Source organism: Lithobates pipiens, unplaced genomic scaffold (genome assembly GCF_037356315.1).
Source record: "Lithobates pipiens isolate NorthernLeopardFrog02 unplaced genomic scaffold, aLitPip1_a1.2 Scaffold_19, whole genome shotgun sequence".
Lineage (NCBI taxonomy): Eukaryota > Metazoa > Chordata > Amphibia > Anura > Ranidae > Lithobates > Lithobates pipiens.
The window spans coordinates 273,524,190-273,545,815 of NW_027507764.1; the positions used below are offsets into that span (position 1 = coordinate 273,524,190).

At 41.8% G+C, this 21,626-nt stretch overlaps 1 protein-coding gene across 4 annotated transcripts in view; it reads left to right on the forward strand.

The window, feature by feature from the left end:
- Nucleotides 1-21,626, forward strand: part of ICE1 (interactor of little elongation complex ELL subunit 1) — a 464,643-nt gene that overhangs the window by 121,578 nt on the left and 321,439 nt on the right. For all 4 annotated transcript variants that reach the window (XM_077491941.1, XM_077491944.1, XM_077491942.1 and 1 more), the window contains one exon: nt 15,411-15,448. In XM_077491941.1, the coding sequence (XP_077348067.1) occupies nt 15,411-15,448 (38 nt within the window). The remainder of the gene's footprint in view (nt 1-15,410; nt 15,449-21,626) is intronic.

The following is a 21,626-nucleotide window of genomic DNA, read 5'->3' on the forward strand; positions in this document are numbered from 1 at the left end:
TGTGGCATATTCACCAATGCCCGGAGCTTGGCGGACAAGATGGGTGAACTAGAGATACTGTTGTTAGTGGAGGATTTGGATTTTGTGGGAATTTCAGAGACCTGGTTCAACAGCTCTCATGATTGGCTGGCAACCATTCAAGGGTATACCCTTTATCGCAAGTATAGAGAGGGTAAAAATGGTGGAAGAGTATGCCTATATGTACAAGTGAATGAGAGAGATGACATCCCTAAGGGAGCTAGGGAGGAGATGGAATCCTTATGGGTAGAGCTCCAAAGGGATGAAGCTAAGGGGACAGTAATACTGGGAGCATTATTAAAGTGAAACCTTAGCGCTGATATTAATAAATATGTAGGGATACCATTCATGTATAGGAAACACCCAAATGACTAGGCTGCAACCATGTCAGTGTGCTGTCACTATAAAGATTAATTGTATATAATGGTGCGCTCTGGTGAACTTCCTATTACACAATCTAAGAAGGAAAATATGAGGCTACCAAGCCTGAGGCTGCTATGAGGATGTGTTGAACACAGTACTGTGCAAAAAATGCAATAATATCATGTGAAAAATAGGCAAAAAAATGTGCAGAAATACTATGCACTTATCACAAAACGTGTGCAAATGGGCAGTAATAAGTGTACATAGCGAAAAAAAACTCCTTCACATCCAGTACAAAGTGCTACTGTGCTGATTGCTGTTCCACCTGACTCCTGAACAGCAGGGCTACCAATCCTGAAGCTACTATAGGAAAGAGGTACTGTGCAAAATTACTATATTGTCATATATAAGTAAGTAAAAAGGATTAAAGTGCATAAAATGTAGTGTAAACAATTTAACAAGGTGCGAACCAACCTGTGCACTTATCACAAATGTTGTGGAAATAAGTAATAATGAATGCTAAAAACAAGAAAACCAATAGAAAGTTCTGTTGTGCTTATTGCTATTCGGCCTGTCTCCTGAACAGCCTATAACATCCCAAAATTAAGCAAGTATCAAGAACATGTAAAAAACATGTAAAAAACAATCCGATGAAAGTTAATACATATTAATCACAGAAAAATAAACATCATAGAGAAAAAATATTAGATAGTATTATTATAGACACCACCTACTTAGTGTACTCAAGACCAAGGTGGTGATAAATAACACTACATGTGCTGTATGTTATATCACTTTTAGAGTGCAGTCTCTGATTCGTAGAAAACAACGTCCCACCACTATCATAGGATAGTTTGGCTTGCAAACGTTTCCCACAGCAGAAAGGAAAGGAAACTTTCTGGGACACTATCACTCAAGATCGAATTGCTTCAGATCCGATCACAAATCATGGCACTAAATGAAAAAAACTTTGATTGAGCAGTGATTACAGATTCTGCGAGCTACAGCCACACCGCTTTCACTTATATAACCCAGGCCGACAAGTAGCGCTTTAAACAATCAGCTGTATAAGGTGGGAGGTGTTTCCCAGACAAGCCACCTTGCTTGCTAGATTCTAAAAAGGCTCCGAACGTAACGTCACTGGCTACACCCGACGCGTTGCATCATATTTCACATGACTTTATCAAGGGTCAAATGATGCAACACGTCAGGTGGAGCCAACTAGAAATAAAGCGTTACTGGATCTACTGATTACCAACAATACAGACCTGATCACAGATGTGGAAATACAGGGCAATTTAGGTAACAGTGATCACAAATCAATTGGCTTCAGCATAAATCGCACAAATAGGAAGCATAAGTGGAATGTAGAGACACTGGATTTCAAAAGAGCCAACTTCCCTAAACTACAAACCTTGCTAGAAGGCAAAGATTGGGATAAAATCTTAGGAACAAAGAACAGGGAGGAGAGAGGTTGAGGGATCATCATCAGCATTCAGACTTTATAAAGAATGCAACAAGAAATGTAAGGGTGCAATAAGGACAGCTGAGATAGAACATGAAAGACGCATAGCGGAGGAGAGCAAATTCTTTAGGTATGTAAACAGTAAAAAAGGGAGGACAGACCATATTGGCCCCATGAAGAATGAGGAAGTACATCTGGTTACAAAAGATGGGGAGATGGAGAAGGTATTGAATTTATTCTTCTCCGTCTTCACGAGGGAATAGGAGAGCTTCAGTAACCAAAACTGCAGTGTTTATCCTCATGACACATCACAGGAAGCACCTCCATGATTAACAGAGGACAGAATTAAAATTAGACTTGGGAAACGTAACATTTATAAATCACCGGGACCGGATGGCTTGCACCCGGGAGTACTTAGGGAAGTTGGTTAATTGCCAGACCAATGTTCCTAATTTTTACTGACTGGAATGGTACCAGCTGATTGGAGAAAAGCCAATGTAGCACCAATATGTAAAAAAGGGCCCAAAATACATCCCTGGGAATTACAGACCAGTTAGCCTAACATCAATAGTATGTAAACCCTTGGAGGGGATAAGGGACTATAGGCAATATTTTAGTAATGAGAACGGTATCATTAGCAGTAATCGGCATGGATTTGTGAAGAATTGTTCTTGCCAAACCAATCTATTAACCTTCTATGAGGAGGTGAGTTGCTATCTAGATAAAGGAAGTCCTGTAGACGTGGTGTATCAAAACAATGCAAAAATGCAAAAACATTTGACACAGCTCCCCATAAACCTTTACTGTACAAAAAAAAATGTGTACCTCACCTCATGAACCATAGGGTGATTACATGGATTGAAAACTGGCTACAAGGGCGAGTTCAGAAGGTGGTGATAAATGGGGAGTACTTGGAATGGTCAGGGGTGGATAGTGGGGTCCCCTAGGGTTCTGTGCTGGGACAAATCTTGTTTAATTTGTTAATAAACTACCTGGAGGATGGGGTAAACAGCTCAATCTCTGTATTTGCAGACGCTACTAAGTTAACCACTTAAGGACCAGGCCTCTTTTTCAGACTTGGTGTTTTCATGTTTAAAACTGTTTTTTTTGCTAGAAAATTACTTAGAACTCCCAAACATTTTATATTGTTTTTTTTCTAACACCCTAGAGAATAAAATGGCGGTCATTGAAATACTTTTTTTTACACCGTATTTGCGCAGCGGTCTTACAAGCGCACTTTTTTTGAAAAAATGCACTTTTTTGAATAAAAAAATAAGACAACAGTAAAATTAGCCCAATTTTTTTTTATATTGTGAAAGATAATGGTATGCCAAGTAAATTGATACCCAACATGTCACGCTTCAAAATTGCGCCCGCTCGTGGAATGGCGTCAAACTTTTAGCCTCAAAAATCTCCATAAGCGACATTTAAAAAATTCTACAGGTTGCATTTTTTGCGTTACAGAGGGGGTCTAGGGCTAGAATTATTGCTCTCGCTCTACCGATCGCGGCGATACCTCATATGTGTGGTTTGACCACCGTTTTCATATGCGGGCGCTACTCGCGTATGCGCCCGCTTCTGTGCGCAAGCTCGTCGTGTCGGGGTGTTTTAAAAAAAATTTTTTTTCTTATTTATTTTAATTTATTTTATTTATTTTTACACTGTTTAAAAAAAAAATAAAAAATGGATCACTTTTATTCCTATTACAAGGAATGTAAACATCCCTTGTAATAGAAAAAAGCATGACAGGTCCTCTTAAATATGAGATCTGGGGTCAAAAAGTCCTCAGATCTCATATTTCGGCTAAAATGCAAAAAAAAAAGAAAAAGAAAATCTGACATTTAAAAAAAAAAAATATACCTTTAAGAGGTATGGGCGGAAGTGACGTTTTGACGTCGCTTCCGCCCTCCTATGGTATAGAGACGAGTGGGGGCCATCTTAGCCTCACTTGTCTCTATGCCCAGCTAGGAAGAGGACCCGATCGCCTCCGCCGCTACCGACGGCTACGGTAAGCGGCGGAAGGTGCGGGAGGGGGGGGTGGCACCTCTCCCGCCGCCGATAGCGGTGATCTCGCGGCGAATCCGCCGCAGAGACCACCGTTATCGTACAGCCGACCGCCGCCTGAAGAGATGGATATCTCGGTTGTGGCAGCAGCTGCTGCCGTTACCGAGATATCCCTCTTCAAAAAAAGGACGTACATCCCCGTTAGGCGGTCCACAAGTGGTTAAGCAGGGTAATGACTTCTCTGCAGGATGTGAAAACCTTGCAAAACTATCTGAACAAATTAATGGGGTGGGCAACTACATGGCAAATGAGGTTCAATGTATAAAAATTTTAAATGATGCATTTGGGTGTCAAAAATATGAATACAATCTATACACTAGGGGGAGAACCTCTGGGGGAATCTAGGGTTGGAAACGGACCTGGGGGTCCTCATAGATGACAGGCTCAGCGATAGCATGCAATGTGAAATAAAAAAGGTATGGCGCTAAACCCTATCAGTGATAAAATGAATTAACTTATCAAGCCCTAGTGTTTGTTTTTTATATATAAAAAAGGGAAGAGAAAAGAAAAAACTGTTAGTGCTACCGTGCAAAGATATCCTAAAGCAATTTTGTCCAAAGCAAACTATGTGTAGATAATGTGTAAATAATGTGAAATCAACATTCACATTTCATTATAATAAAACAACAAATGAGTGTTAGTTGTCCTGTGCGTATCAAGTTATTAAAAACATTCATTAAATGTGCAAAGAGGTGAAATTGTTATTAGTATTCGATGATATATTAGTTGAAAACAGATTGTGCAAACATGTGCAAAAAATTGTGCAAAAAGACAACTACAGATCAGAGCAACCAAGGATCAGAAATCATTCAACCAAAAAACCGCATAAAGGCGTTAAATGTGCAGATCAACAATGTTTTCAACCAATAATCGCATGAAGACGCTTCTGAGTCCAATATAAGTCCAAAATTAATATTTGGCTTGATAGTGCTGCCTCTTCGGATTATTGTTGTAATGATTACAAAAAATCAATGGGGGGTATTTGATTCACTTGTGCAAATAGTGTGGACTTTCACTTAGAAAACTTCATCCCCGGTGCGCCACTCTGTGCTATGGTATATAAATGCTCTCACCAGAGTTAATGCCCTCGTGGGGCTAGATGAACCTTCACAATGTAAGCCACTGTGTCGCTCTCTGGCTGCTGCAGGTGCACTGGGTGAAGCTTCGTTGTTCCGTCCGTGTAATATCCAACGTTAATGTATAAGGAAAGACATATCCATAGTGTAATACGTTCTTAACCAAATCGTTCGTTTATTAAATTTAAAATCTACTCACATTTTGTATTAAAAGCATATGCGTATAGTAAAAACTCCGTTCGTCTCAAACGAGTGCACACAACGTGGCCACGCCCTACGCGTTTCGTCACTACGACGTCCTCTGGAGCGGTTTCGTAGTGACGAAACGCGTAGGGCGTGGCCACGTTGTGTGCACTCGTTTGAGACGAACGGAGTTTTTACTATACGCATATGCTTTTAATACAAAATGTGAGTAGATTTTAAATTTAATAAACGAACGATTTGGTTAAGAACGTATTACACTATGGATATGTCTTTCCTTATACATTAACGTTGGATATTACACGGACGGAACAACGAAGCTTCACCCAGTGCACCTGCAGCAGCCAGAGAGCGACACAGTGGCTTACATTGTGAAGGTTCATCTAGCCCCACGAGGGCATTAACTCTGGTGAGAGCATTTATATACCATAGCACAGAGTGGCGCACCGGGGATGAAGTTTTCTAAGTGAAAGTCCACACTATTTGCACAAGTGAATCAAATACCCCCCATTGATTTTTTGTAATCATTACAACAATAATCCGAAGAGGCAGCACTATCAAGCCAAATATTAATTTTGGACTTATATTGGACTCAGAAGCGTCTTCATGCGATTATTGGTTGAAAACATTGTTGATCTGCACATTTAACGCCTTTATGCGGTTTTTTGGTTGAATGATTTCTGATCCTTGGTTGCTCTGATCTGTAGTTGTCTTTTTGCACAATTTTTTGCACATGTTTGCACAATCTGTTTTCAACTAATATATCATCGAATACTAATAACAATTTCACCTCTTTGCACATTTAATGAATGTTTTTAATAACTTGATACGCACAGGACAACTAACACTCATTTGTTGTTTTATTATAATGAAATGTGAATGTTGATTTCACATTATTTACACATTATCTACACATAGTTTGCTTTGGACAAAATTGCTTTAGGATATCTTTGCACGGTAGCACTAACAGTTTTTTCTTTTCTCTTCCCTTTTTTATATATAAAAAACAAACACTAGGGCTTGATAAGTTAATTCATTTTATCACTGATAGGGTTTAGCGCCATACCTTTTTTATTTCACATTTCATTTCCCTCTCCTCCCCAACAAGGAAGTGAGGGCTTCAGGCACAGGCAGCTCTAACCCAGCATATTTCTTTTCCTTCTTTTAATTTTACCACATATTCCTATCACAGCGGAGATTTGTTTGTCCATAGCGCGACTTTATTTATTCATTTATCGATAGCATGCAATGCCAAGCTGCTGCTAACAAAGCAAACAGAATATTGGCATGCATTAAAACGGGGGACTAATTCCAGAGATAAAATAATTCTCCTGCTCTACAAGACTCTGGTCTGGCCGCACCTGGAATATGCTGTCCAATTCTGGGCACCAGTCCTCAGGAAGGATGTACTGTAAAAGGAGCGAGTACAAAGAAGGGCAACAAAGCTGATAAAGGCTCTAGAGGATATTAGTTATGAGGAAAGGTTGTGAGCACTGAACTTCTCTCTGGAGAAGAGACACTTGAGAGAGGATATGGTTTCAATTTACAAATACAGTACTGGTGACCCCACAATAGGGATAAAACTTTCGCGGAAGGGAGTTTAACAAGACTCGTGGCCACTCATTAAAATTAGAAGAAGAGAGTTTTATCCTTAAACTACGTAGAGGGTTCTTTACTGTAAGCGGCAAGGGTATGGAATTCCCTTCCACAGGCAGTGATCTCAGCGGGGAGCATCGATAGTTTCAAGAAACTATTAGATAACCACCTGAATGACCACAACATACAGGGATATACAAGGTAATACTGACATATAATCGCACCAATAGGTTGGACTTGATGGCCTTGTCTTTTTTTTCTACCTCACCTACTATATAACTATGTACGGAGCTAGCAGCAAAAGGGTTAAACCTAGGGAGGCTGGTCAGGATGAGCCATCGGGGTCAGGGGCTACATCTGCTGCTGGCACTTCAGCCCCTGTATTCATGCCTGTGTGTTCCCTTTTCGCTGTCAAATGCTGTTTGGGGATGACTTGGACAAATATATACAAAAGATATCAAGTGGGAAAAGTACCCTTTTGGCAGTTAAACGGAGTAAACGTCCTTCATTTAAAAGGACTCTTTCTCCAGCGCCTGTGGCATCAGCCTCCAGGCAGTTGCGACGGCCTCCACCATCAGGTTCAGGAGGTAAAACTCAGAGTCAACCCCAAGGACAAAAGAAATCCTGGGGGAGGAAATCAACAAGACAGAACACTAAAGCCTCTTCATGAAGGGGCTGCTACAGTTCTCAAGGGTCTGGCAGGAGGAATTTCATGACAGATGGGTGATCTCCACAATAACTCTAGGTTACAAACTAGAGTTCACAGAATTCCCGGCTCCTCGTTTCCTCTGAATAAACGCCCCCAAAGACCCAGAGAAAAAGCAGTCTCTCTTCCAAGCGTTGGATCAACTTCTGTCGCAAAAAGTAATCATGGCAGTCCCTATGCAAGAGCAGGGATTGGGCTTTTATTCAAACCTTTTCACGATGCCAAAGCCAAATGGAGATGTCAGACCCATTCTGGATCTCAAGGATCTAAATAGTTTTCTAAGGTTTCAATCTTTTCGCATGGACTCAATCTGATCTGTAGTCTCCAATAGTGATGGACGAACTTCCGACGGGACGTTTCGCGAACGCGGACCGCGAATGCGGCCGATAGTTCACGAACCGTAACGTTCGCAGCGGGCCCCATTGACTTTAATGGGAGGTGAACTTTGCAAACCTACAGGTCAAATTTGCAGCCACAAAATAATTACTAGCTGTGCACACATAGTCCCACCACATGGCCAATGACATAACACATGTATGAGGTGAATCTGGGATCGACAACTACAAGCATTCTTTTATTATATGTGAAATTCTGACAATTCAGGACTCTTGAGACAATGGAGGCGAGGGAAGGTCAGGGTAGGCAAAGAAGAGGGTGCAGGAGATGATCACCAGCACCATGATATAGAGCACTGACACCTACACCGTGATAGAGTGATCTGACACCTGCACCGTGATAGAGTGATCTGACACCTGCACCGTGATAGAGTGATCTGACACCAGCACCGTGATAGAGAGCACGGACACCAGCACCGTGATATACCAGTCCTTAAAGATTAGCAGACTGTACCTCACTCAACCCTATATACTGTAGTACCCTAGACCTTACCAGTCCTTAGAAGGACCTTTGTGGAACTAGTAGGTTGTGAATGATTAGCAGACTGTACCTCAGTCCTTATACTGATAAAGGACTACTGCAGCAGTAGGGCAGCAGTCAGCAGTAGTGCACCTCAACCCTATGTATTGTGGACCTATACCAGTCCTTAAGGAATAGCAGACTGTACCTCACTCAACCCTATGTACTGTAGTACCCTAGACCTTACCAGTCCTTATAAGGACCTTTGTGGAACAAGTAGGTTGTGAATGATTAGCAGACTGTACCTCAGTCCCTATACTGATAAAGGACTACTGCAGCAGTCAAGTATAATATTCTTTCTATATTTGGAAGAAAGAAAATTATACGTGTACAAGCCTATTACCATACCAGTCCTGAAAATAACCTTTGTGGACCTAATAGTAACAGCTACTGATTAAACTGACTGTCCCTCACTGCCTCACACACAGCTTCCTGCCTGTCCCTATTTAAACTGACAAAACGGAGGCTGCTGGAACAATAACTTGAATAGCACTTTTGTGGACCTAATAGTAACAGCTTATGATTAAACTGACTGTCCCTGCAGCACACAGCGTCCTGTCCCTTTCTCTACACTGACAAAAGACACTCAGGCTGCTGCAACAATCACTAGCATAGCAGTGCCTCAAACCTATATCCTGAACTACACCTAACACCTATACCAATCCTGAAAATAACTTTTGTGGACCAAATAGCTAGCAATTTGGGTCACTGCAGTCTCTCCCTGCTCCACACAGCAACCTCTCCCTATAGTGACAGAAGAAAGAATGTAAAATGGCCGCCGGATCGGGTCTATTTATAAGTTAGGGGGAATGTCCAAGTGTCCATGTGCTGTAATGTCTCAATTGGCTGTCCTGTACCCCATGATGGATGTGTCATCATAGGTCAAAGTTCTTTTACACAGTAAACACGGAAGTCCGCCGGGCGAACAGCGGCAATAGTCCGCCGATCGGGCGGACCGCGAACAGCTGAAATTCGCTGCGAAACGACCACCGGGCGAACCGTTCAGCCATCCCTAGTCTCCATACTACAAGGAGGAGAACTTCTGGCATCAATAGACATCAAAAATGCTTACCTGCATGTACCTATTTTCCCCCGTTCATCAGAAATATCTGCGTTTCGTAGTAGAAAATCATAATTTCCAGTTTGGTCCTGGACAAAGGTCCTGGCTCCTCCTCTGGCCATATTAAGGGCCCAGGGCATAACGCTTGTAGCATAACTGGACAACCTTCTCTTAATAGACCGGTCAGTAGCCCGTTTAAGACCAAGACTTGGTCACCACAGTCAACTACCTGGAATATCTAGGTTGGGCTCTCAACCTAGAGAAGTCTTCTTTAAACCAGTAAAAAGACTAGAGTACTTGGGTCTTATCATAGATACACCCCAGGCAAAAATCAGTGCAATAAAGTTGCTGGTTCAGCTAATCGGGGCAAAGAAGAGTCCATCTATTCGCCTTTGTATAAGATTGTTGGGAAAGATGGTGGCTTCATTCGAAGTGGTTCTCTATGTCCAGTTTCATTCAAGATGGTTACAAAACAGTATTCTTTCTGCCTGGAACAAGAAGGTCCAAGCACTGGATTTTCCAATGCACTTATCTCCAGTAGTGCGCCAAAGTCTCAGTTGGTGGTTGGTACCCGAGAATCTGAGGAAAGGGAAATCCTTTCTACCAGTCACCTGGAAGGTGGTAACAACAGATGCCAGCCTTTCAGGTTGGGGAGCTGTTCTGGAAGAGGCGACTGTCCAAGGGAAATGGTCCAGGATCGAGAATACCTTACCCATCAATATTCTGGAGATTTGTGCGGCGTACCTGGCTCTAAAAACCTGGACATTCAAGTTGCAGGCTTGTCCTGTCAGGGTCCAATATGACAATGCCACAGCAGTGGCTTATATCCATCACCAAAGGGGCACCAGGAGTTGTGCAGCCCAGAAAGAAGTAATGCCGTGCATATCTGCAATTATCATACCAAGGTTAGAGAATTGGCAGGTGGACTACTTAAGTCGCCAGCAGTTGTTCCCAGGGGAATGGTTTTTTCACCCTGACATCTTGCTGGCCATATGTCAAAGATGGGGGATCCCGGATGTAGACATGTTTGGGTCCAGGTTCAACAAGATCGACAACTTTGTGTCAAGGACACAGGATCCACTTGCATGCAGGACAGATGCGTTGGTGACTCCATGTTAGTTCTCACTGATTTATGCATTCCCTCCTATAATGCTGCTACCACAGCTTCTTCACAGGATCAAGCAGGAAAAGAAGTTGGTGCTTCTAGTGGCCCTAGCGTGGCGCAGAAGATCTTGGTATGCAGAAATAGTAAAGATGGTGGTAGGGTCCCCATGGACCCTAGGGGAAGGGGATAGGAAAGGAGAGTGGGGGAGTAGTTTTAGGTGGAAGGGAGCAGCGGGGGTGGAGAGGCTGGGGACAGGGAAGAAGCGGCATGGAGGGGGGTGGGACGGTCACATTTAAGATTAATAACTCTGATCAGTGGATTATAGTCCGCTGATCAGAGTTATAAAATTGTTCAGCTGAGTCTGCTGAACAATTCTGCTATAATTTATATAAATGAGAGGGGGAGTTTTGGGACTTTTAAATTGAGGCACAATAAATGTACCTCCATCCCTGATTCAGGTAAATAAGAAAGGATTGTGGGACTTTGAATGAGGCAATTGACTTGTGGAGGAAGAGTAGTTAGTAAACATTATTTATTTGTGAAAATAGTATGAAACAAGTAAAAAGGTATTTTCATATATTATAATATATTGGCAGCACATGAGAAGTAATGAATATTGATAAAACGATATAAATACAAATATGTACACATGTCATAGAAACCGCATTTGGCAAAAAGATGAATAATATCAATCTTGAGCATGATTAATTGTAGATATAATACAAGATATTTCCTATTAACAGGCATTGGTACACCATATGCAACAGAGCTGCTGTAAAAACAAAAAAAGATACACATACACATTAATAGTTGCATAGTACTCAATGAATTTTGAATGTATAAAATGTATATATAGCCCAGTAAATAGGTCGTGAGCCAGACTTAACTGATCATCCCATGGAAACTCAATGTGTTTCATGGCTATATGCCATTCATCAGGAGTTGGGTACAGAAATAAACTGTAGACACAAATGGATATGTAGTATTCGTTAATATATTCTACCCCTAAGGGGAGAAAAAACCTCATGGGGAGGAAGGGATCTCTACTCACAGGTCGGCTAAAGCACTGTGCTTGGCTAGCATCGAGGAAGATGGGACCCCAAAATGGTTGTCTGTTCTGAAGCTGAGGCAATTTTGGTTGGAGGACACCAGTTTCTATATAGTGACCTACTATTAACCACTTAAGGACTACCGCATGTAATTCTACGTTGGCAGAATGGCATGTACGGGCACAAGCACGTACCCGTATGTGCTTGCCTTCCAGCGGGTGGGGGGGTCTGATTAGCTTCAGGAGCGATCCGGGATGAGGGGATGGCCGCTGGTTTCTGGCCATCCCCTCTCAATCGCTCCTGGCGAATGAGAAGCTTCCCCTCTGATGTCCCTCTCCTCGGGGCGGTCTTTTTGACCGGACTGCGAGGAGAGGACATAGTAAGTGTGCACCAACATTACACTGACACGTAGGTACACATAGGCACACAAATCGCCCCCCCTATCGCGCCCCCCCCCTGATCCCCCCCCCCCCCCCCAGTCACAGTGTCACTGATTGCAGTGATCATTTATTTACTGATCACTGCATTTAGTGTCAGTTGTGACAGTAAAAAGTGTCAGGGCAGTTAGTGTTAGGTCCAGGGTAGCCCCCTACCCCCCGCCCCAATAAAGGTTTAACCCCCTGATTGCCCCTAGAGTTAACCCTTTCACCCCCTTTTGCCAGTGTCACTAAGCGATCGTTTTTCTGATCGCTGCATTAGTGTCACTGGTGCCGCTAGGTAGCTAGTTATTTTTTTAGGTTCACCGCCAGGTTTTTATAGCATTAGGTACCCCCATATACTACCCAATAAAGGTTTTAACCCCCCGATTGCCCCCAGGTAACCCTTTCACCCGTGTCACTAAGCAATCTTTTTTCTGATCGCTGCATTAGTCTCACTGGTGCCGCTAGGTAGCTAGTTATTTTTTAGGTTCACCGCCTGGTTTTTATAGCGTTAGGAACCCCCATATACTACCCAATAAAGATTTTAACCCACTGATTGCCCCTAGAGTTAACCCTTTCACCAGCGATCGCCGTATAAGTGTCACTGGTGACGCTGGTTAGCCAGTTAGTTATTTAGATTCCCTGTCAGGTTTTTATATAACGTCAGGGAGCCCCATATACTACCTAATAAAGATTTTAACCTCCTGATTGCCCCTAGTTAACCCTTTCACCAGTGATCACCGTATAAGTGTTACGGGTGACTCTGGTTAGTTAGTTTGTTTTTTATAGCATCAGGGCACCCACCATTTTTTACCTAATAAAGGCTTAACTCCCTGATCACCCGGCGGGTGATATCAATTAGGTTTTAGGGTCAGGGTCTACGTCGCCCCAGGCAGCGCTAGGTTAGTGCCAGTACCGCTAACACCCACGCGCAAAGCATACACCTCCCGTAGTGGTATAGTATCTGAACAGATCAATATCTGATCTGATCAGATCTATACTAGCGTCCCCAGCAGTTTAGGGTTCCAAAAAAACTCATCGTTAGCGGGATCAGCCCAGATATCTGCTAGCACCTGCGTTTTGCCCCTCCGCCCAGCCCACCCAGGTGCAGTATAGATCGATCACTGCTACTTACAAAACTCTAAACACATAACTGCTGCGTTCGCAGAGTCAGGCCTGATCCCTGCGATCGCTAAGTTTTTTGTTTTTTTTGGTAGCGTTTTATATTTAAATCCTGAAGGCGGTGCTTGGTTTTCGGGGTCCCGTACGCGGCTAGGCTCCCAAAAAGTCCCCCACATGTGGTATCCCCGTACTCGGGAGAAGCAGCAGAATTTATTTTGGGATGTAATTTCACATATGCCCATAGCATGTGTGAGCGATATATCATTTAGTGACAACTTTGTGCAAAAAAAAAAAAAAAAAAGTTTGTAATATTCCCGCAACTTGTGGCAAAATATAAAATATTTCATGGACTCAACATGCCTCTCAGTAAATAGCTTGGGGTGTCTACTTTCCAAAATGGGGTCATTTGGGGGGGTTTTGTGCTATTTTGGCATTTTATGGCCTTCGAAACTGTGATAGGTAGTGAGGAGTGAAATCAAAAATTTGCACCCTTAGAAATCCTGAAGGCAGTGATTGGTTTTCGGGGTGCCGTACGTGGCTAGGCTCCCAAAAAGTCCCACATATGTGGTATCCCCATACTCAGTAGAAGCAGCAGAATATATTTTGGGGTGCAATTCCACATATAACTATGGCATGTGTGAGCAATATATCATTTAGTGACAACTTTTTGTAAACTTCTTTTTTTTTTTTTTTTTTTTTTTGTGTCGTCATTCAATCATTTGGGACACAAAAAAAAATATTCAATGGGCTCAACATGCCCCTCAGCAATTTCTTTGGGGTGTCTACTTTCCAAAATGGGGTCATGGGGGGGGGGGAATTGTACTGCCCTGCCATTTTAGCACCTCCAAATATGAGATAGGCAGTCATAAATTAAAAGCTGTGTAAATTCCAGAAAATTTACTCTAGTTTGTATACGCCATAACTTTTGCGCAAACCAAAAAATATACGCTTATTGACATTTTTTTTACTAAAGACATGTGGCTGAATACATTTTGGCCTAAATGTATGACTAAAATTGAGTTTATTCGATTTTTCTTATAACAAAAATTAGAAAATCTTTTTTTTTTTTTTTTCAAAATTTTCAGTCTTTTTCCTTTTCTATCGTAAAAAATAAAAATTGCAGAGGCAATCAAATACCATCAAAAGAAAGCTCTATTTGTGGGAAGAAAAGGACGCAAATTTCGTTTGGGTACAACATTGCATGACTAGCTAAAGAAGTGCAGTGCGAAATTGTAAAGACCTCTGGTCCTTAGGCTGACAATTGGTCCAGGGCTTAAGTGGTTAATGTGTATCTCTTTTTTGCAGCTCTGTTGCATATGGTGTACCAATGCCTGTTAATAGGAAATATCCTGTATTATATCTACAATTAATCATGCGCAAGATTGATATTATTAATCTTTTTGCCAAATGCGGTTTCTATGACGTGTACATATTTGTATTTATACCATTTTATCAATATTCATTACTTCTCATGTGCTGCCAAATTACATTTCTATGACGTGTACATACTTCATGTGCTGCCAAGCTGACATATCTGTTTCCATTATGTTCATGCCATGTGCACATGTGTATATGTATGTATGTATGTCTGTCTATGTGTGTGTATGTATATATCATACTATTGCCACAGATAAATAATGTTTACTAACCACTCTACCGCCACGAGTCATTTGCCTCATTCAAAGTCCCACATTCCTTTCTTATTCACCTGCTATAATTTATGTTAATTGAAGTGACCATGAGCTTACAGGAGAGGGGGGAAAAGAGGTCCGTACAGACTTAGCCACGTGCAGGCACTTCTGTTGGTCCATACGGCGTATGGACCTGGTGGTGAAAGGGTTACAGCCCCATGCTGACAGCAATACAAGCTTTTAGTTGATGCCAGGGGGTTAAAGGGAAAGCTTTTACTCTGTGTGCACCCATTTACAGACTTCTAGAAAGGGATAATGGAATATTCTGTATGAGAAATGGTGGGCACAACACCCCCAGTTTGCAATTTTTTTAAAATATATTTTGTCACTGTACAAAGATCCTAGCTGACTGTAGATTGAAATGGAAGGTAAATCAAAAAACGACAAAATGGCTAGTTTGGCAATTATGAATATATAGTTTTCTTAGCAAAAACAGATTAGTTTAATGTCAAAATTGTTCGTTATTATTACGACCTTTTACACTTTTATATTTAATTGTACATGAATGTGTCTTTTTCATTTTTTTTTTTTATGTATTAATGCACTGTTACTGTTTATAGAAGGAAGAAACATCAAGCAGAATTAAAGAAAACTGAAGGTAATGTCTATCTCCTTTATGGATGATTTTTGTCATCTATACCTTTCTCTCTGATGTCAATTTCATACATATTTCTATATGATTGATATATCAATTTATGGATGGTTTCTCTCCAGTATAAAATACATATATAATGTGTGGGTGTGTGTGTGTATGTTACATAGTTAGTAAGGTTGAATAAAGACACCAGTCCATCCAGTTCAACCTGAGTGAGTGCCTACAATTGTCCCTATCCCTGTACATTGCACACTCACATCTGTCCCTACCCTCAAGGAGACCACAATCCAAGGTCCCCCATTCATATACTAGGGCCAATTTTGGATAGAAACCAATTAACCTACCTGCATGTCTTTGGAGTGTGGGAGGAAACCCACGCAGGCACAGGGAGAACATGCAAACTCCAGGCAGGTAGTGTCATGGTTTGTGTGTGTGTGTGTGTGTGTGTGTGTGTGTGTGTGTGTGTGTGTATATGTATATATGTGTATATATATATATATATATATATATATATATATATATACATTTTGTGTGTATGCGTATATATATATATGTATTGTATACTATAAACCAGTATAACTATATAACGGTTTCAATTGGCTATTGCTTGAAAGAGCTAATTCATTATTTTACTTGTGACTGCAGAACACTGCTTACTGCAGCCATTTCTCTAGTGTCCTAATGTTAACATCATTTGGTTCTTGCTTCAAGTGGTATTAAACCTTAAACCAAAAATGTATTGTATTGCAGCTTACCAATCATTAAATGTGGTGGCTGCATCAGTTTTTATTTATTTTTGGCTTCTTCCCCTCTGTTTTCACCTGGTGATCTGGCCAGTAACTCACCTCCTGTATTGGTGAGATACAACTCTGGAGGAATGAGAACAGGAAGCACAGCAGACAGCACAATTGTCAGTCTGGGGGGAGGTTAATGTTAAATGTATTGGCATACTTGGGCGTCATGTACACTGCTGCTGCTAAGTGGACGTTTAGGAGCAGTTGGGCATTTTTTTTCAACTGCTCCTGAACTCTCCTCTGTTATCTTATCTGTCCATGTATAATTTCGCTACCCAAACAAAGTGAACCTGTTGCTATCCAAAGACACTATGCAAAATATAAATACCAAAATCAACATATGGTAAAAACACAAGGTTCTATAAAAATATGAATCTAATAGTCCATTAAATCTGTTTGGTGCCCAGTGACAAATCAGAATAAAAAAACGGCTTGTCAGAAGATTAATCATATGTTCTGTTCATCAAACACACAACAATCGTAGCCGCTTACCAAATAGGGTGGATCGCAGGTTATAGAGATCAAACAGGCACATCAGAGAGCTCAGCCAGCCAAGGGCGGTATAGCCAAAGATTCCTCTATTGATAACTTCTCCTCTCACTGCTGCTTATGCTCCTGCTGCGATGTTTCTTCACACAATCCCACAACCACCAAAGTTTTTGCTGACCCCAATTACCACTGACCTCACTAAAAACATCATCAAAAAACCTTTGTGACAGTACATCACCTGTTGACATCATCCCCACAAAACTCCTGAAAGAATGCTCCGACATCGTGGCTCCCACCATAACCCACTTAATAAATCAGTCATTTAAAGAAGGGATTGTTCCGGGCACCCTCAAACAAGGGATCGTCAAACCCCTGCTAAAGCAACCTAACCTCGGCCCTCAGGACCCAAACAAACGCAGGCCGATTACAAGCCTCATCATCATCTCCAATATCATGGAGAAAGCGGTAGTTCAACAGATACGACACCACCTGGATACACACAAGCTCCTAGATCCGCTGCAATCAGGCTTCCGCCCGGGCCATGCAACAGAAACAGCACTCCTCAAGATATGGGACGACACCCTCGAAGCAGCGGATGACTGAGAATCATGTCTCCTGGTACTGTTGGACCTCAGTGCAGCATTTGATACAGTGGACCACAATACTCAGCTCATCCGCCTCTCAGAAGTAGCAGGAGTCACAGGCTCAAATCTTCAATGGTTCGCATCCTTTCTAGGAAACCAGTCACAGACAGTGAAACTAGGAGACTTCACCTCTGAAACCAAGGCAGTCTCCTGCGGAATCCCCCAAGGATCGCCCTTGTCACCAGTGCTCTTCAACATATACATCTGCCCACTCCTCAATATCATCAGACCTCAGCTTCTACTCGTATGCTGATGACACGCAACTTTACTTTCGTATCGCTGAACAAAAAAGACTATCGTCCGCAATTAGAAAATTGCCTCGCTTTGATAGAAGACTGGATGACCACTAACTCCCTCAAACTCAATGAATCAAAAACATCCTCCACGCAAACCATAAGTCCCGAACCAAGATCCCCTGGACACCCCCCACCATTTTTGGACACACCGTCTTCCCAAAGACCAAGTCAAAGAGTCTTGGGGTCATCTTTGACTCGCAAATGTCAATGGATGCCCAAATGGTAGCAGTAGACAGTGGCTCTCACCATCTGCTCTGCCTACTACGCAGACTAATCCCGTTCATCCCACAGAAGGACAAAGCAGTGGTAGTTGAAACAGTCAGTCATTAATTTGCGGCTTGATTACGTAAACTCCCTTTACTTAGGATTACCCCAATATCAACGTGCGCGCTTACAACTTATCCAAAACACGGCGGCAAGGCTGATAACAGGGAAAAAACCCTGGGAATCAATCTCCCCTACCCTGAGGAGCCTACACTGGCTAACCGTAAAGAATTGAATCACATTCAAGACCCCCTGCCTCACCCACAAATGCATGCATGGAGACGCTCCTCAATACCTATTCGAGAAAATAAAACACTACACGCCCAACCGCAGTCTTCGATCTTCTAACCAAAACCATCTCCTCATTCCCAAATCTCGGTACAAATCTAAGGGGAAACGGAGATTCGCTGTCCAAGGACCACGGCTATGGAACGCTTTACCAACCAACATCCGCTTGGAAGAAAACCTCCAGGTCTTCAGGAAAAAACTCAAGACCTTCCTCTTCTATAAGCTGGACAACAAAGCGCCGCACAGCGCCTTGATAGGATTTCAGTTTGCTTTGAGCGTTATACAAATTATTCATTCATTCATTCATTCACAATGGTAAAGGTAAAATGACTCCCAGTGCCTAAAAAACATGTAAGAACCAAGATCATTTTCTTCTGTATAACAAAAGACCCTGGGAGTCATTGTTGCCTGCTTATGTAGGTGCATAAGCAGCAGTGAGAGGTGAAGTTACCATTAGCGGAATCTTTGGATATACCCCCTTGGTTGGCTGAGCTCTCTGATGTGCCTGTTTGATCTCTATAACCTGTGATCCACCCTATTTGGTAAGTGGCGACAATTGTATGTTTGAACAGAACATATGATGTTCTGACAAGCTGTTTTTTGATTCTGATCTGTCACTGGGCACCAAACAGCTTTAATGGACTATTAGTACTTTGTGTTCTTACCATATGTTAATTTTGGTATTTATATTTTGCACAGTTGTCTTTGGACAGCAACAGGTTCACTTTGTTTGGGTAGCGCAATTATTTTTGTTACACACTTATATTAACTGAATATTCAGGTTTTCTAGTTGCAGCACCTTTTCTAAAAATACACACAAACACACACAAACACACACACACACACACACACACACACACACACACACACACACACACACACACACACACACACACACACACACACACACACACACACACACACACACACACACGTAGTGTTTATATATATATATATACACACACACACACACACACACACACACGTGTATATGTGTGTGTGTGTGTGTGTGTGTGTATATATGTGTGTATATATATATATATATATATATATATATATATATATATATATATATATATATATATATATAATTTTTTTTTTTTTTTTTATATTTCTATAGGAGTATAGCGCAGATATCCTACTATACACTATCTGTCCATATACACAGGGTCGTTTTTAGGCACTTGAATTGAGGCTTTTTTGGCACGCAAAAAAAATGGGTTCAGATGCTGAGTTTAAAGGCATTTCAAGTGGCAAACGCTTATAAACTCAGTAACTCGCATTTAGTCGTGTTTAGTTTACAGGTGTTTTTTGCTATTTTAAATAAAACGCTTCTAAACACAAACGCGGCAAAACGCATGTAAACGAGGCAAAACAAACATTTTAAACCTTGGTTACTACCTGTTAAATCGTTCAGGAGAGTTTGTAAAAACGCCCCGTGTACATGAAGCTAAGCTCCAGCTCACACGCTATAATAAGTTACAGCAGTTTTGTTTCATTTTGGGTTAAAGGTTTTGCATGAATAAATAAAAGCTGATCATTTTAATCTCCCTTGCCAGTGCTCACTTAAGGACTGCCCGCCGCAGTTTTACGCTGGCTGTTTGAAGGAGGATATTGTTGTTATGGCAGCAGCTATCTGCCATAACCCCGGTATCCTCCTTTTTAGCGGGCGGTCTGCTACAAGATAAAAGTGGTCTTTGCGGTGGATTCGGCGCAAGATCACTTTTACCGGTGGTGGGATTGCATTTTAGTCTAAATATGAGATCTGATATATGAGGTCTTTTTGACTAAGCTCCAGGTTTGTCCCAGATCTTTCTCCCATTCAAGCATGAAGGGGAACTTTTGAATTTACCATAGCAAGTGCCCAATAGATCACTGATATCTTCTCCCACTGCTCCATGGCTTGTCTACACCAGAGTTCATATTCTGTGATTGTTAATGGGTCAGGTTTTGTGGTCCACAATGTATGGATAAAGTGGGATATTTGGTGTTGGAATCTTTCAAAGTTGTCATTTCAAGTTTGCTCATACAGTGATCAAAAGTGAGAGGGCCAGAGGGGTTAACAAAATGTCCAATTCTATATAGCCCCTTATTAAGCCACCATTTAAATGCTTTTATTTTAATACCTGGTGGAAAGAGAGGATTGCAAAAGAGGTGAGAGAGTGGGCGCCAGTTAGAGATTAAAGGCGGGTTGTTTTTGAAGGAGTCCCAAGTTACTAAAGGGACGGAGAGAGTAGGGATCATAATCGCGGATCTGGATTTAGGGGAGCACCAAAGGAGGTAGTCTATTGTATAGTGAGGGATCGCTTGCCTTTCCATTGTAGACCCAATCTGGATGGCCCGACTTGGAATAGATTATCGAAGGTTGGGTCAGTTGGGCAGCTTAGTGATACCAGAGAATATTCGGAAGACCTACTCCACCCTTATGCCTAGTTCGGTATAGGGTCCCCTTGGCAACTCTGTTCCTTTGCCCCCCAGATAAATCTGACAATTTTGGATTGGAGTTTCTGGAGTTGGTCCCGCAGGATTGGTATAGGAAGTGACCTAAAAAGATAGTGCATGCATGGCAGTAGAGTCATTTTTACAGAATCAACCCTGCCAAGGCTACCAAGAGAGTTACCAAGAGAGCCTCAAATTGCCCCAAAGTTTAAGATCTTCCTCTAGTTTGTGGTACGTCGGGGGCAAGTTAACAGCATACAAATGGTCCACTGAAAATTGACACCCAAGTAGGGGATAAACAAATCACTCCATATGAATTGGAATTTTTCTTTTAATCATGCGACTAGGTGTTCTGGTATGTTTACATTCAATGCCATACATTTTGAATAGTTTACTTTGATACCTGCCCCTGCACTAAAGTTATCGAATAGGTTGCATATGTTAGGTAGGGAGATTAAAGGAGAGGCGATGAAGAGTAGGATGTTGTCTGCAAGAGGGTGCACTTGTGAGTTTGGCCACACTGAACATGGATATCCAGGTGTTCTCTAATGGCAATGGCCAGTGTTTTAATGAAAATAATGAAGATCCGAGGAGATGAGGGGCATCCCTGCTGTGTGCCTTTTAAATATCAGGAAGGAGCCAGAGTAGAATCCCGGTAATCAAATTTTCGCTTCAGGGTTTGAGTAGAGGCCCCCTATCGCGTTTTATAAAGGTTTGTCCAAATCCCCATTGATGCAAGATGGGTATAAGGAATGACCAGGGTACAGAATCAAATGCCTTCTGTAGATCTAGTGAGAACACAAAGCCTGTTTAGGGGGGATTACCATCCCAACTGGACCTTTATAGGAGAGATAATGCCAATTTCTCTTCGAATTTGGTCAGGGCCTTGTCTCCCCAGTAATAAGCCAACATGGTCCTTGTGGATATAGAGACTAATGAAGGAGGAAATACAGTCTGCCATAATTTT